At 41.6% G+C, this 16,890-nt stretch overlaps 1 protein-coding gene across 1 annotated transcript in view; it reads right to left on the bottom strand.

Annotated features, from left to right (window-relative positions):
- Positions 1–3,833: 3,833 nt before the first annotated feature.
- TTLL6 (tubulin tyrosine ligase like 6) overlaps positions 3,834–16,890 on the bottom strand; it is a 48,972-nt gene continuing 35,915 nt past the window's right edge. The window contains exons 12-16 of the mRNA XM_051994739.1: positions 15,363–15,551; positions 11,023–11,182; positions 9,869–10,150; positions 7,926–8,280; positions 3,834–7,136 (exon numbers count right to left, since the gene is read on the bottom strand). Coding sequence (XP_051850699.1) covers positions 6,877–7,136; positions 7,926–8,280; positions 9,869–10,150; positions 11,023–11,182; positions 15,363–15,551 — 1,246 coding nt within the window. The 3' untranslated portion in view covers positions 3,834–6,876. The remainder of the gene's footprint in view (positions 7,137–7,925; positions 8,281–9,868; positions 10,151–11,022; positions 11,183–15,362; positions 15,552–16,890) is intronic.

The following is a 16,890-nucleotide window of genomic DNA, read 5'->3' on the forward strand; positions in this document are numbered from 1 at the left end:
GGGAGAGGAGAAAAACAAAAAAATGTAACAATTTTTCTAACAGAAAAACCGAGTCAACAATGGTAGTGAAAGCAGCAATTTTAGAAGAAGGATAAACTCTGTATCTGTTAAACACCTAAAAAAAAGCAATTTATTTTTCTCTCATTGTTATCTAAGCCACCGGCAATATAACTTCCAACCTCAACATTCAATTGAAATTTTCTTCAAAGTTAACAATTTCTTACTTGCCCCATTAAATGACTTCTAAATTCTTATCTTCCTTGAGCTTTCTGCAGCATTGTATCCAGCCGTTTTGAGCACTTGTTGAGCACCTTTTCAATATATTGTTGAGCATTTTTCTTCTGCATATTTTCTCCTCTCCAGGTTTTCATGATATTATTCTTAGTGTTATTTATCTGACCATTCTTTCTCAGGGGCCTTTGCTGGATTATTTAAACTACTAACTTTGGGTGGCCTTCAAGGCCCTCTTCTAATTTTTCCTCAGGTTCTCTCACTTAGTGATCTTATTGGTTCTCCTGAGATCAATTGTCATTCAAATGCAAATAATTCCTCGACCTAATTATCCAACTTGGGTTGTCTCCTGACCTTTAATATCATCATCACTTATTGTCTTACTGGGGCTTTCTTAACTGGATGTTCTCAAGATGGTTCAGACTCAACAGTCCTAAACAGAACTCATATTTCTCCCCAGATTCACTCCTGCTCCCCAAGTTATTTTCAAAAGTACTGCCATCCTTTTCCTGTCACCCAAGTTCTCAACTTTAGATAGCATTAAGTTATCCAAGTCCTCAGTCTCGATCACCTTGTATAACCAATTGGTTTATCAAATATTGTAATTTTTCTCCACAAAATTTTCAGATACACCCCTTCTTATCATTCCCATTCACCCCTCAGGCCCTCATCACCTCTTCTCTGAACTATTACAATTGCTTCCTAATCAGTCACTTTGGATCAAATTTCTCTCCACTGCAATCCATTCTCCACCCAGCTGCCATATTGAATCTCCCAAACATAGGTTTAACCAAGTAACCTTATCACCTAACTCAATAAACTTAGTGGCTCCCAATTACTTCTAAGATCAAGTACAATCTCCGTTTTGCATTTGAAGCTCCTGGCCCCTTTCTGTCTTTCCTGGCCCCTGTCTTTCTAGTCTTTTTTCACATTATTAATGCACTATATGGTTCAGCCATACTGTTCTACTTGCTGTTCTTTGAGCATCCTGCCTTTGTAATGGCTGTCCCCTATTCCTGAAAAATTCTCCCTCCTCTCCTCCATATCTTAGAATTCCTTATTTCAAGTCTCAAAATCATCTTTTGCAGAATTTCTAGAAAACCTAGGATTCCTCCAACTATAGCAAGTACATTTCTTCCATGGTTTCTAGGTCTAGGTCTAGGTCAGTTCTTCTGAACTGTTCTGGTAAAGGGGAAAGACACTGAAAGGACTATTCAACTCATTATTTGAATTGTAAATTGCTCATGGATCACTTTGATCATCCACTTGAGTTCTAGTGGATATCTGTATATCAGGAGAAAATAGAAGTCTCACAGAGAGAAAAGACTTGATTCCAATATATGTATTCCAGAACTAAACACAAATTATTTGAGGATAATTCTATTTTTATTATTCATGCTTATTTGCTTTTATGGAAAATTAAGGCCTTAATTAGGTTGGTGGTCTTTAGATTTCTGTTTTCTTGGCTCATCTTAACTGAGATGACTTCCACTCAGAAGCCTTACATAGGTAGCATACTTAACTGGCCCAAATATGGTCTTTAAGCACAATTCCCTTCTGCCCCTCTTTTGGTGTTATAGTGGGTGGGGAGGGGAAGCAGTGATTATGGAGTAATGGAACAACCGGATTCAAGTGTTGCCTCTGAACCTTACTGTGTGATCTTGAACAAGACCAACTCCCTGTGCCTGTTTCCATAAATTTTAAGGGGATTGGATTGGATAACTTTGACATTCTCTTCCAATTATTTATGGTCCTGTGATCTTTATTTTCCCAATCTTTCACCACAAAGAAAACCTATAAAAACCTGTTCTCAGATCTTTCAGACTACAATGTAAATGTCAAATTATTTCTGCAAAAAGAATTTTCATATAAATCATTAGTAGGGTCGTCAGCTTAGGGTTGGAGGTTTGATTGTTAAAACAATCAATGGGTAAGTTCACAAAAGAGGCATTCTACCTTAAAGATGGCCTTTGGAAGAACTCGTTTACCTGAAATTAAGAATATTACTTAGTTTCAAAAAACTAAAACCAATATACACTGAACAAGATGGCAGCAATAGCCATTAAATCACTGGCAAATTTTTCTGCTTCCCAATTTCATTTCAGATTTTGTGAAATCAAAATGAGTTGTACAAGAGTAGTGATGCTACTGGGATGGCGACAGGAATCAGGTGTCATGGTCCTCAGTCACATTAAAGCATGGTAAGCCAAGGGTTAGAGCTTTCAGTCATCAAAGGAACAAAGGGGTCCAGCCACTGTTTGAGCATTGAGAATAGGAGTCAAGACATCAACACTTGGCCTAGAGGCAGTGTGGGTATAATGGAAGGTGTGCTAGATCTGTAGGAGTAAAGAGTTCTTGGGTTCATTTTCTTAACTTTTCAAAAGTTTTTTTCCAGTACTAGATCTCTGGTCCTATTATACAACCTTATGATTCTAGGATCCCAGAGTTGGAACATAGGGAACTGCTCTTGCCAATAATTTGCTTTTCTTTTCTATGACTTTAAAAGAACTGCAGTTCCTTCTGTGTCTAAACTGTATTTCATAGTTCTAAGATTCTAACCTAGAAATGGATGTTTTGTCCCAGCTAAAAGAGTTGTTCCTTATACTTGCTTTCCCCCTTTATTTGGGAAACTGTGCAAGGGATCTTCCACTGTCAACTACCCATTTGGTGGTCTACTTGAGAAAAAGAATAGGATGGGTCTTTTAACTGGGTTTTCCCTATGAATCATTGGTTCTTGACACCTCTGCAACTAATGTATACCTGTCTTATTGAGAGAAGACCATTTTTCTTACCACATCCAGGGGCCCAATCTCTTTAAGCCCCATCCCTCCCAATATTTAGAACTTAAAAAATTTCCCCCCCCAGTATTTAGTACTTTTAAAATTTTATTAAATATGTAACAAGAGCAGGCAAAAGGTTAATTTTCATAAAATAAAACTTTTAGCTGCTTTATCTCACTGACAGCACCTTCCCTTTCTCTTTCCATTCTTTTTTCCCCATCCCTCCCCTCAAAAAGAGCAGGGGAGGTCTGTAGCAGAAAGATGACTACCAGATTAAGAGCTAGTCACTGAGCTTGGGGAAAGGAGCTAATTTTTTACCTGTGTACGACCTCCCAAGAATTTCTCATCAAGTCTCTGGTCTTGTACCTTTCCTTCAAACAAAGACATAGAACTACCAAGAAATTTCTGGAGAGCATAATTCTTTCTCCAAACCCTTTCTAAGTGGGAAATTGCCCCCTCGGACAAAAGCTGGGCTGATGGTGCCATTCAAGGGGCCAGTAGGCTGATTCTTGTCAGCAATGCTGGAGATTTCCATAGGCAGCAGCTGCAAAGTTGTAGTCCCTGCTCAGTCCAGGAAAGGCATCTCCTCCAAAGAGTTACATTTCTACAAGACCAGCTTAAGTCTGGCCAGACAGCTGTCAGGATGTCAAAAACACACCCACTGGCCTCAGTGGTACTGTTCTATGCTATAGGTAGTAGCTACTAAGGGAGTTATCTACAGTTTCAGACTTTTGAAAGAGAAAAAGATTTTGTTTGTATGCACAGTGTAGGAACCCTAGGAAAAGATCTCAGGCCTGCGGGGAAGGTGAAAGAACACGAGGGTTGGAAAACAGCAGCTGGGATTCTTTCATCAAAACATCCATACAGCACTTGGTTTTTGAACAACACAGACACAAAAATGAAAAATAGTCCCTTACCCATAAAGAGCTTACAATCTAATTTGACTTCCCTTTTCTGTTGGTTGTGTCCATAAATCATAGCCTGGTCTGTTGGTCAGAAGAACTGAAGCTTGCCCCCACCCCCACCCATGCTAAACCTTAGTGTTTTGGGGTGCTCATCCCAATTTGTTGTGTTCTAAAGACCCTGGGAACTACTAGTACATTGACTCCAAGGCAAACTGGTTTGGTATTTCCAAGGAGGCCAAAACCCATCTGACTCCCTAAGCCCCGAGATATTCCCGCCCCCAATCCCAGAAATAGCGTTGGGGGGGATAGCCTGCTGCTCCCACCCCTTGTAGCTGAGAAACTGTGAAGATAGCACTGGAGAATCTTCCTCGGTAGACCAACACAATAGAAGGTGGAACATGAGGAAGTCATAAGAATGTAGGGGAGAAAGCGTTGCACTTAAGTGTCAGAAAACCTGGGTTGGTCTCTCAGCTCTGCTTCTTCTTAGCTGCTTGGACTTAAGCAAGTCACTTTACCTCTGAGCCTCAGTTTTGCCATCTGTAAAATGGAGATCATTTGCACTACCTACTGCACATAGTTGTGAAAAAAGTGCTGTGAATACTTTAAATTGACATGGAAAGCATGGTTATTATTATGAGAAGCAAAGTATTCAAAATATTGGGAAAGGGCCTAAAGCAAGGTGTGACATTCATTAAAAAAAATTATCTTCAATTGACTTCTGCTTTCTCTTATTTGCTCCAAATTCATAGTAGAGAAGGCAAGAGGTTCCCCACTGAGATGAACCCCTAAATCTAGGGCACATTGAAACTCTATGCAATTCAAAGGAACCTCCCACCCCTTCCCAATCATATATTAGTTCATCTCACGCCAATCTTCCCAGAAGTAGGCAATATTGTGGTTTGGGAAAAGATTACTAAGGATATAAGATTCCTCTTATGTTTGGGGGGTGAGGGGGTGGTGGTGGAAATTCCAAACAGGTCAACAAGAGAGCAGATGACTTGCAGCAATAAAACATAAAATTCTTAAACTTGGAAAACTTATATTGTGTCTCCTGACACTGTAGCTCTAGAAGCTAGGTGGGACCATGGATAAAGCCTGGGAGTCAAGAATATATACTGCCTTTATGTACTACTTGAGTTCAAATACAATTTCAGAGACTATGATTCTGAGCAAATAATTTAGTGCCTGACTCAGTTTCCTCAAATGTAAAATGGAGGTTATAACAATACCTACCTTTTCAAAGGAGCTATATAAATGCTTATTCTGGGACAGCAAAGTAGAGTGGATGGAAAGGGAGCCAGGAGACCTGGATTTCCCTTCCTGTTGGACCCTCGGCAGGTACATGACCTTGATCATCATTTCACCTTTTTGAAAATGTTTTCTGGGATGGCTAGGTGGTGCAGTGGATAGCACACCAACCCAGAAGTCAGAAGTACCTGAGTTCAAATCTTATCATAGATATTTAATACTTGCTGGTTGTGTGACCCTGGGCAAGTCACTTAACCACAATTGCCTCAGCAAAAAAAAAAAAAAAAAAAAAAAAAAAAAAGTTTTCTTATCAGCTAGATAAGAAAGTGACAAAACACTACACACCTTTTTTGGGGTGGGGTGGACTAAGATATTAGTGCAGGTCAAAGCCCCTCCTCTAATACCAATTCTTCACTTGCCCAAGACACTGGTACAGGTTTTCGGAGGGTAGAGCTTTAACCCACTATACTATTCCATTTCTAATATAAATATAGGGTTGTGATTATTATTACTCTTAATGGTGCTAATTTAAACTCACTTTTCTCTATAATCTCCTGATCTAGAAATCTAGTCTCCTAGTATGAACTTACTGGATTGGCTTGCCATTTCCTTCTCCAGTTCATTTTACAAATGAAGAAACTGAGGCAAACAAAATTGAGTTGCTCAGGGTCACACAGCTAATAAGAGTCTAAGGTGGGATTTGAACCCAAGAAGGTGAGTGTCTTCCTGACGCCAGGACTGGCACTCTAGCCACTGCACCACCCAGCTGCCCTCTGTGCCCATGAGAAATAAGCAAGTGAAAGATGGACACATCAGCTTATAAATCTGTTTAAGGTGAGTCAATCATCCAAAACCTTACTGAAAGACAAATTTCTGAACTTTCAAAGGATGTGGATCTCAACTTTCTTACATACTTCCCCAAGTAAGGGGGAACCAATCCATGAAGTCCAGCTTAAAAGAGCTACCCACCCATACCAGAAAATCCTAAAAGCCATCTAGGCCAGTTAATGAAAACATGGTATCAATAGGGCAGAGAGCACAGGTCAGAGTTCTCGAAAGGGTTGGATAGCTTTGCTTGACACCTGATCATCTTACCATTTGTGCTGTTGTTCACTTGAGGGAACAGGTAAGATGGTCAGTTTATAATGGCTCAGCAAAATTCGCTTTCAATATGGAGAAAAGCCACCCCAAAATAAATGCCCCACCTTGATGACATTGGTAGCAGCATCTCCAGATATGTATGATGCTCTTAAAAAAAAAAAAAAAGTTCCATACATCTTTATATACTGACTTCCTTCAAATGTTCTAAGGATTTAATAGAGGTTGTTGTTATCTCCTCCAATCTCCCCATATTCTGCTGTATGATAGATAATGGCACTTCTCTAAAGTCTCCGTCCTCAGACTACCCCTAGCCTGTAAAGTCAGGATATTTATTATGCCCACCTGCAAGCCTAATGACTTGGAGGGCCAGGTTTTGGCCACCCATCTCTGCCCCTGTCCACAGTACCTCAAGGAAAGAGCATCAAAATCACCTCCTCAACTGTGGGCAGAATTTGGTCTTTGTGAAATGAATTCCTTGCATTCCTGACTTAGGACGGACATGAGTGAAAGTGAGGTAGTGGTTATTATGGAGTGGGGTATGATCAGTAGTACAAGGAAGGAACTTCCTACAGAAAAATTCTAACAAATGTCGGCCCTGCCTACCTAGTCTTTTAGGTAGCTTCCTTGATGGAGGATGGGGAGCCCTTGGACGGTGCCCGGCCTTGCCCACCACTGCGCTCCCTCCCTACAATCTTGCTGTTTTTTCGAGGCCTTGGATCAAGTCGGGCTGGTGTGGCAATCACTAGCAAGTCCCTCTTAAGTAAATGCTGGCTCTTTGGCCTCTGTAAGAGCAGCTGTAAGGCAGCATCCTCCAAGGATTTCTTCTCTGTGGAACTTTGGCTCCTACAGCCACGGTGTTGGAAGGTGGCTTCTGGAAAGACAAATATCAGCATCATCTTCAAATCATGGTGCTGGAAAAGGTGCCGTTCAACACAAATTCATACAAAGGTGGGATCCAGGGCTGGGAAGACCTCTAATCCAAGGGCTCTTAAATTAGGTCTTTAATACTCACATATATATATGCATATATATGTATATATATATTATACATAAATATATATATATATAAATAAACACATATGTGTGTATATATTACATACACACACATATATATTTTATAATTGTGTTCAATATAATTGATTTCCTATGGATTTTATGCATATAAAAAAAACTTCTCTGAGAAGGGATCCATAGACTTTACTAGACTGTCAAAGGAGTTCTTTGATGTAGAACACCTTCTCACTTTACAAAAATAATCTCAAGCCCCCAAGTCTTCAAAATAAGTGGTTGATCAGGGCTTAAGACTGGATCCTCCTTCTTCCCTTGTCTAGTTACTTAAGCCAGGGGAATAACCCTTGCTGCTAGGAAATCATCATCAGTCCAAAAGGTATCAAGATCTGAAATCACCACTGATCTACTTTCAGGGAAGCTTCAAGCCATGTCCCGGCTTTCACACCATTCACTGCCTCTAGCCAGAGCAGACTCAGCTAGTTGGGCCCTATAGAGAGATGAGCTATCTATAAGTGCACCCTGAAAACATGATCCCATTCTTATCTATTTGGTCTCCCCACCAAGGTAAACTGTTAGCTCTCTCAGATAAGGCACACAGAGCCCTTTCCTCCAGGGAGGTGAAATAATCTCTAATGGAGGGATAACTCACTTCTTTGTTTGTTCAGCAATAGCTTTGCATTAGAGCTGTTTGATAAGGAAAATTTTGTCCTTGCGGGGATTACATTAATCAACTTGGATACTAGGAACTGTGTCTTATTGCTCTCAGAAGTCATTGAGTTCCAGTTTTGTGGCAGGTCGCACCACGAGTTCTGAGGCTTGATGGAAGTAGATGCTTTCTCTTGGTAGTCCTGTGGTTCGTAAATTATCTCGATAGGATTGTCTAGCTCCAAGTGCACGCAATTAGTTGACATGGGTCTGGGGGATATGCTCAGAGTTGGAAATGGCTGTGGGGACTCTAGGGAATAGCCACTGGTCATAGATGAGGATTCCATCAAAGCAAGAAGCTGAAAGAAAAAGAGGGCAAAACTCAGTTGGGAAAAATCAGCCTCTTCCTGTGGGTCCTCGGTAGGAACAGAAAGATGAGAAATTGATTTAATCAATGATATAAGAACTTAGAAGAATTTTCTGATCACAAAACTGGGCCATTAGAACAGACTGACTGGTTTACAGAGACTCCTCCAGAAGTCTTCCCCACTCCCTACCTCCCTGGGGTCTTTAAATAACTGGCCTCAACTGCCTGGGTTGAATCCTACCTAAGAACAATAATTATACTGATAGGCAGGAAGAGCTTAAAGTGGCTTGCCCAAGATCACACAGCAAGTGTGGTTTTGTTCACACCAGTTACAAAGCACGGAAGGCAGGTTTTGAACTTGGGTCTTCTAGACTCCAAATCTAGTGATCTGATTACCCACTGCCAAACAACTAGCTACCTCAGTAAGGACAAGGAGATGGGTAAGTCACTCCTGAGCCTACGATCCTGCCCACTCATGACAGGCATAAAAAGCTATCATTTAAGGTTTACAAAGTGCTTTATAAATTTATTGTCTCCTTTAATTCTTATAATCCCCCCCAAGGTGGTTTGGTGCTATTTTATAGGCGAGAAAATGTCCACTACACCATTTATTTAACTAGATTGAGTATGCCATTTCATTATCTAAGTTTTAAAACTAGGGAGGGAGAATTTTGAAAAAGAACAAGTATTGGTCCTGGGTTCAAATTCCATCTCTGATACCTATTAACTGTGAAACATTGGGTGTATGTCACCCTCCCTGGATGTTTCCTCTACTGAAATATGAAGCTTGACCTAATGGCCTTTGAGGTCTCTTCCAGCTCTAATATCTAGATATTTATATCTTATAAATATATCACAGATTTAGGATTTTATGAAACGGAGACCTGAAGCTGTTAAGTGATGTTACAATATCACAAAATAAAATGGAATAAAAACTAGAGTCCAGAGCACTTGACCATCGATCTAGGAGTCTCTCCCCTTGGCTTAGCCTCAGACTCTAGGAACTTCAGCTTTTGGATTTAGTCTCATACCTTTAGATCTGGAAGGGTCTACAGTAGCCATCTCCCTCCTGAGGCCCAGAGAGAGGAAATCACTTTCACAGATTTACCCAAGCAAAGGTATAAGTAATAATTTTTATACCTAAAACAAATGGCGAAAAAAGGTGGAGGGAGCAGCTTATTTGAGATATGGATGCCAGGGGGAGGAAACTACTGGGATGGTGCTGTAGTCATAACCCAAGTGGCCCTGTCCGGGTCAAGGACCTGCATAGAGTTAAGTGGGTAGGACTACAATTTGAAGCTAGGTCCTAATGTTAACAATAACTACTATTACACACCACTTTCAGGTTTGCAAAGAATTTTATCATCTCATTTCATCCTCACAACAGCCTTGGGAAGTCGTACTTCCATTCATGTACAGATGAAGACTCAAAGTTTAAGTGGCTTGTCCTAGTTGGTACCTGAGGCTACATCTGAAGTCATCCTGTCTCCAGCATTCTCTCCACTAGCTGCCCCCAGCACCATCCTACTCTACAGCATCACTGTGCCTTCCTTCCCAGAACCACTTGAGAACATGCTCACATCAGAGAATGACTTGGATCCTTCAGCCTTTGCAGAGATGGGTTTCCAGGGCTCCTGCTTTTCTGTGCCAGCGATGTGTGTCTTCCTGAGGTCCGGCACAGAGCTGTAGTGACACACTCCAGCTTTCACCGGTAAGGTTGCATTGACCTTTTGCTTGGGGATCTCCTCATAGAAGTTGAAAGGTTCTATGCATTTCAGAGACTCATTTTTCTTTAGCTTCAGCTTTGACTTTGAGACCAAGGTGGATGATGGAGAGGGCATCAACATGGAGGAAGTGGAGAGCTGAGAAGGAGCAAACCAAATATATGCATGGTACTTGGTGAATCCACCTCTTATCCCTGTTAAGTCATTTGCATAAGAGGGTGCTGAGGTTGTGGGGGGCTGGGGGAAAGGGCCCATTATAAAAGCCTCTCTCATTCAGTACCAAACCTAGAGTTTTGAGATAGTAGGCAAAATAAAAAAATATAATCTGGATCTTTGCACTCATGTACAAAGGGGGAAGGTGTAATGTATAAAGGGGATGGGTAAAATGGGATTTGGAAGGGAAGCTCAAGACATAGGTGAGACAAGGTAAGACTAGGCTGGGTGGGGGAAGAGTGCCATGCTTTTTCCAGATGGGAGGGCCAAAAGAAAGAGCAGAAGACAGTCATCCCTAAGTTATGTCCTTCACGAAATCACCAGAGTCCCTTGAAATTTCCACATCTCAGAAGTTTTGCCCAGTTGTCTGGTAGCAGGATAATTTGCCAGGTCTAACAGAAAAATCATCCTCTCCTAGAGGGGAACTAGGAATGTGGGGTAAAGGTAGTCTTGGAACCAGCCCCTCCCACACCCCCCATGACTCTCTTTGTTCTGGAGGGGTGGGCAGCAGTACAGTCCTGTGGCCTTTCTAGACACCTTATTGAAGGCAGAAAGGAAGGTGTACAAGACAGGACCTGCGCAGCATTCTTTACTGTTTGGCCAGGAAAAGGACAAGGGGAAACCCTGTGCCTCTCCAGCCTCCCACCCCATTGCGGCTCCCAGCCCTCTTCTCAGCCCAACACTTTCAGCGGGCTTGGACCCTGGTCCGTGGTCTTCTTGATCAGCCCCTCCACCCCCAAAGGCAGGGCAGGGAGATGTACTGGATAATTCCGATTTTCCCGACCATCGGCATTTACTTGTCTGGCGCTGTACACGGGAGCTCTTTGTGGTTTTGTCTCCTTTGGGAGAGAGACCCTGGTCACATCGCCTGCTGATTCACCCTGAAGTTCTGTCTTCTTCTCCTTCGAATAGAAGGCTTTCTTCTCCTGCTTCAGCCGTAATTCCTGGATCTGCTGCCTAGTCAATTCAATCCAATTCAACAAATTTGTTACAACAATAACAGACTACTGTGCTAGCTGCTGGGGAAAATACAAAGTTTAGATAAGACAAGGGGACCTACCCTTATAAAGCTGGCAGTCTAGGAAAGGATAAGATACTAACAGATAGTGGTAACGATAATTCACACTAAGTACCAGAGCCACTAGGAATTCTGACACTTAGGTTAAATTCAATTATGGGGGTGAAGGGCAGGATGGGAGGCAGTGGTCCAGAGTAGTCCCAGGAGATACAATCCAATTGTACATAGTCATACCCAGAAAGGGGACAACCCATTCTCACCCCTTCTTCTCCCCTGACCTCTGTTAGTCCTTGACCCCACTCTACCAACTGTCTTTCCAGATACTGCTCAGGGGGCACAGGCTAGCCACAGAAAAGATAGTATCTGGATAAATATAAGAAAGAGGCAACCCCACAACCACCATAGTGTCAAGGCTGAGACAAATTCCCGATGACCTTGTCCCAGTTACAACTCTGAAAAATTCACCAAAGAGGTATAGATTATTATTTGAGGTCCAAAGGGAGGTTATTCCTGACTTGGTGGGTTGAAGTGCTAGGGGAAAGGGGGAAGGAGGGAGGAGTGCCCGTGGTGCAGGGACCAGTAATTAAATAGGTAACATCGTGGAGCTAACATCAGTTCAACATGAGTTGGACTTTAAAGGGTAAGAGGAAATGGGAGCATAGTATAAGAATAGGGAACAGGGTAAAAAGGCATAGGAAAAAAGTATATGGCACACTCAAGAGACAGAGAATAAGGGTGCAAACATTTAAGATCAAAGGTGGCCTTGAACACCAGACAATGAGATATTACTTGATGAGAGATGTTTTTGAATAGGTGACACAACCAGATGTATACATAAAAAGCAATCTGAAAACAATATGAAGAATAGATTGGTGAAGGGATCATTTCTCATTGTTCGTTGAGAGCACCTTCATCCTCCCAGCCAGCCAGGTTCTCATCTTTTAAGTTATACTTGATTAACTGGCTTCCTTCAAGTCACAACTAAAATCCTACCTTCCATAGAAATCTCTTCCCTTATTTCACCCTTAATTCTAGTGCCTTTCCTCTGTCATTTCCTGTTTGTATCTCACTTCTGTTTGCCTGCTGTCTCACTGGTTTGTGAGCTCCTCGAGGGCAGGGACTATGTTTTGCCTTTCTTTGCATCCCTAGATGCACTTAAGACTTTTCTCTTTCTCTCACTCCCCATGGCCAAACAATTGTTCAAACTTGTGGGGTCTTCCACCATAGCACCTTATACATCTGTGACCATTCTCCTGATTGCACAGCATCTACCCTAACTTTGTATTTCATGAGGGGAGGAAAGGGTGTATAACAAGTACACACTTCTGTAAATACAAAGCAGGAACCAGAGGAGGTCCTGTGATGTTAGTGCCTTCCCTCTATGGATAATCTCCATCTTATCCAATCTATAACTTGTTTGCACATAGTTCTTTAAATATTATCCTCCCACTCCCAGCCCATTAGTCTTTCGAGCTCCTAGACAGTGGGTTCTACTTTGGTGCCTTTCTTTGTACTAAAATCACTTTAGCAAATTACCTGGGTCCAGAGTAGGGGCTTAACAAAAGTTTGCTGACTTGACTTAGCAAACTCTCAGATGAAGTTCTCTCTAGCAAGGCAGATAGATGCCTTCTTTGGAATTTACAATCTTAAAAGTTGCCTATAAAATCAAGAGATTACATGACTTGAGCAGGGTGACACAGCCAGTGTGCATCAAGGGGCAATTTAGAACTAAGGGCCTCCTTGGCTCCCTGGCCTGCTCTCAACCTACTACACTAGGGTTGTCTATGGATAAGAAGAGCTATCGTCATGTTATGATTCTCACAATAGTCCTGTGAAATATGTGCTATTGTGACCCCCATTTTACAGATGAAGAAATTGAGGCCAGGAGAAATGAAGTGACTTGCCCAAGATCACACAGCTCTAAGTGTCCAAGGCTGGATTTGAGCTCAGGGGGCACATGGCCACCACTTCAGCTGTAATTCCCAACTTCCTTACTTCTATTCTAATGGGGAGATAGCATTCAAATCTCTTATGCACACACAAAATACATATACACGGCATAAATGAAGGATAATTATCAGAAGGTAAAGGGAGAAAGACCAGGAAAGGCCTCCTCTAGAAGCAAGGCTTAAGAAAATTGAATCTAAAAGAAGTGAATTGGAGCTCAGAAAGGAGCTGAGGGTAGGAGATACTGATTTGGGAGGCATTTTCATTGAAGTGAGAGTTGAACCCATGGAAATGGATGCAATTACTAAAGAAGAGAAAAAGAAGAAGAGAGAGGAGAAGAAAGGAGAGAGAAGGGATGAGAAAGGGAGAAGAAAAGAGAAGAGAAAAAGGAAAAAAAAAGTAGATAAAGGATAGACCCTTGGAGAATATTATGACATAAGAAAGAAAATAAGAAGTGATTAGAAAATTAAGAAAATGGAAGAATTTGGCATCAATGAGGCTGATTAAGAGGGGTATGTAGAAGGAAAACATAGACAATAGGGTTAAAAAGAACAAAGAAATTTGGTAGAATGGGGTCTGAAAAAAATTCCACTGGATTTGTTGATCCTTGGAGATCTGACCAAGAGAACAGTTTTAATAGGGGGAGGTTAGAGTAGGGTATGGAGTGGAAAGGATTAAGGGAAAACATTTGGAAATATAGAGCAGTAGCTGCATAGCACAGAGTTAGATGAGTTAAGAATAGGCTTTTTAAATTTAGAAATGAGGAGAACAAGGATGTTAGTAAGTAGGTATGGGAAGGAACCAGTGAAGAGGGGAAGATTAAAAAGACTTATGGGCAAAAACCACTTAACCTCTCAGAGCCCCATAGGACTAATTTTTTAAGACTGCACATTTCAAAACAGTTGATCTTTCTTGACAAAAGAAATCTCCCCACCAGGAGCTCTCTACATAAGTAAAATCACAGATCTGTATCCAAAAATCAAAAAGGGGAAGAAAAAAGGAGAGAATAATACTGGAGTAGGTGGGAAATAATGAAACCAAGAGTGCAGATAGAAGAGTTGATCTATCAAGGAACATACTTATTATACTTATTCCCTCCTCTGAGACCAGAAGAAAGGTGATGGGATGAATGAGGATGCTAGAAGTATTGAATACTAAAGGAGAAAACTGAAGAAAATCCTTATTAATGATAATGACAAATGGGCTTGGTGGTAGCAACTAGTAAGGGATGGTGAGGGTTTTGGCCCAGGGCTCCTCCAGTTTAAGATGGGTTTTTACCTAGATGGGGAGAAAGGGTACCTAGTTTTCTACAAGTTTTTACCCCTCTTTTCTCAGAGCAGCCCAATAATTCTCAACAACTAGTTCTAGGCAATCAGCATTGAAATCTAGAAATCTATCAGAAGTTATTTCTTCTTCCCCAAACCCCCTCATCCCCAATTTCACACAGTGAGGCTGGTGACTTTGCACAGCCCTGTCTCATTTAAATCCAATTCACTTGCAAGTTATGGAATTACCTTCATGATGTCATGGTCCTCTTCCAGAAAAGTTTGCCCTTCTTTTACAGAAGGACAAACAACAACATGCACACATACAGACACATACATATACCCTATACACACATAATTCCTAATCCTAAGATACCCTCTGGATGAAGACAGAAAATGGGAAACCATTCCCTTTTGCCAAGCTCATACTCCAACATGGTTATTGTGGAATTCAAGCTAAAGAAACTGGGCCTCTATTTCCAAGCTGCCTCACATCCCATCGTTTTTCTCATCCCTTGATTTTGGAGAAGACAATTATGGGAACCCAAAGGACACAGATGTCCAGCAGCAGACACTCCTGCCTGTTTGTCAAACAACACATTGATCCAGAACCAAGTCAGCAATACTGTCCATCTGGGTTAAGTGAGTGCCCACAAACAAGAACCCACCTATTTGATAACCGAGATTTTATACTTTTCAATCTTTCTGGGTAGCCTATGTTATCCCATAGGGTATATCCCCCTTCTTCAAATATTCTTCAAGAAACTTTAATGGGGAAAACTATGGCTACACCAGGCCTTCTAAGGTCAAAGAATAATTTATGGACACAGAAGACACTGGTGACAATCTCAGAGCCAAACCCGAGGCCTTGCCCACCCTCTGATGGCCCTGGCTTTCCTTTTCGTACCGGGCATGCACTTCCCGGGCTCTGGAGGCTGCCGTGTTTTGAAAGAGTGAATTGCTGTGATGAAAATATTTCTGATATTTTTCAAACCCAAACTCTGGATAAATCCTCCGGAAGCCACCACTTTTTTCCTTCTCATAACGTTCTATTTTCTCCAGCCACATAGCCTGATAATTCTTTAATTCTTCGATCCTGAAAGAAACAGACATGTAAGTACAACAACTTTTCTCAGAATGAGACTCAGACAATTGGGGTGTTAGGACAGCTAAAGGAAATCACCTCATCCAGTTCTCCCACCTCCAATTCAGAACTCACTTATGATCCCTCCATGATCATTACTACTAGTGGAAACATCCTCTAAAATGTAGCAAGGCAGAAGGTGCTTAAAGGATTTCATGCCTTCCTGGGTTTAGTTCTGATGAGATGAGGAATCATTCTCCTCCCAAAGACAATCTCAAGGAACAATTTGTCTTTACCTGAATTCAAGGGACTCTCTCCAAGGAGTTTGACATGCTTTTATAAACACAACAGGCATTTTCCTCAGAATCCCCCTGAGAAGGTAAAGGTCTGATAGAGAAGAGTGAAAGAACTGAAATTCAAAAGCCTTAGGTGTTAAGACATGTCCCTGCCCCTAATTCAGAATATGACTTGGGTGGTCAAGTTCCTCATTCCTCAACTCCCTCATCTATAAAAAGGGGGTTGAGCAAAAAGTTCTCGAAAGTCATTTCTTCTAAGCTCTAATATTCTGTAATTTTTTTTCTGTGTTAAAAGGCTCTTTGCTCCTTTTCAAAGCAGCAAAATCAAGGCCTACTGATATATTCAGTGAGCTACATTTGCAGTCAAACCAGAAACAAAATGCAGATTTTCTGTTTTCTACCTTCCCTCCCAACCAATTCTTTTTTTGGGGGGGGAGGGGCAACCAGGATTAAGTGACTTGTCCAAGGCCACAAAGCTAATAAGTGTCAAGTATCTAAGATCAGATTTGAACTCAGGTCATTGTGACTACAGGGCCAGTGCTCTATCCATCTCAGCATCTCAATGCCCCATTCTCCCTCACCCCCAAAAAAACTCTAAAAAGGTCTCCTTTTCTTTTGCTGGGGCAATTAGGGTTAAGTGACTTGCCCAGGGTCACACAGCTAGTAAGAGTTAAGTGTCTAAGGCCAGATTTGAACTCAAGTCCTCCTGACTTCAGGACTGGGACTCTTTCCATTGTGCCCTGTAGCTGCCCCAAAAGGTCTCCTTTTCAAGGAGTTAAAGTAATCCAGTGTTCAAAGTGACAATTCAGGTCCAATAGCTATTGTCCAATTCAGGACAATAGCTGTCCAAGTGCTATCATTTGAGAGATGCTGAAAGGCCCCTCTTTTGGGGGGGGGGTCCTACCCAATTGTCTACCATTGGGTCTTGTGGTCTACACATTGACTACTGGTGTGTGGTCTACCATTGGGAATTGTGACTCCAGAAGACCATAATTAAAACATAAAAATGGGAGAAGTAACACTAAGACATTGGCACCTGGTCAATTTATCAGGGT

This window comes from Antechinus flavipes, chromosome 4 (assembly GCF_016432865.1).
Source record: "Antechinus flavipes isolate AdamAnt ecotype Samford, QLD, Australia chromosome 4, AdamAnt_v2, whole genome shotgun sequence".
Classification (NCBI taxonomy): Eukaryota; Metazoa; Chordata; class Mammalia; order Dasyuromorphia; family Dasyuridae; genus Antechinus; species Antechinus flavipes.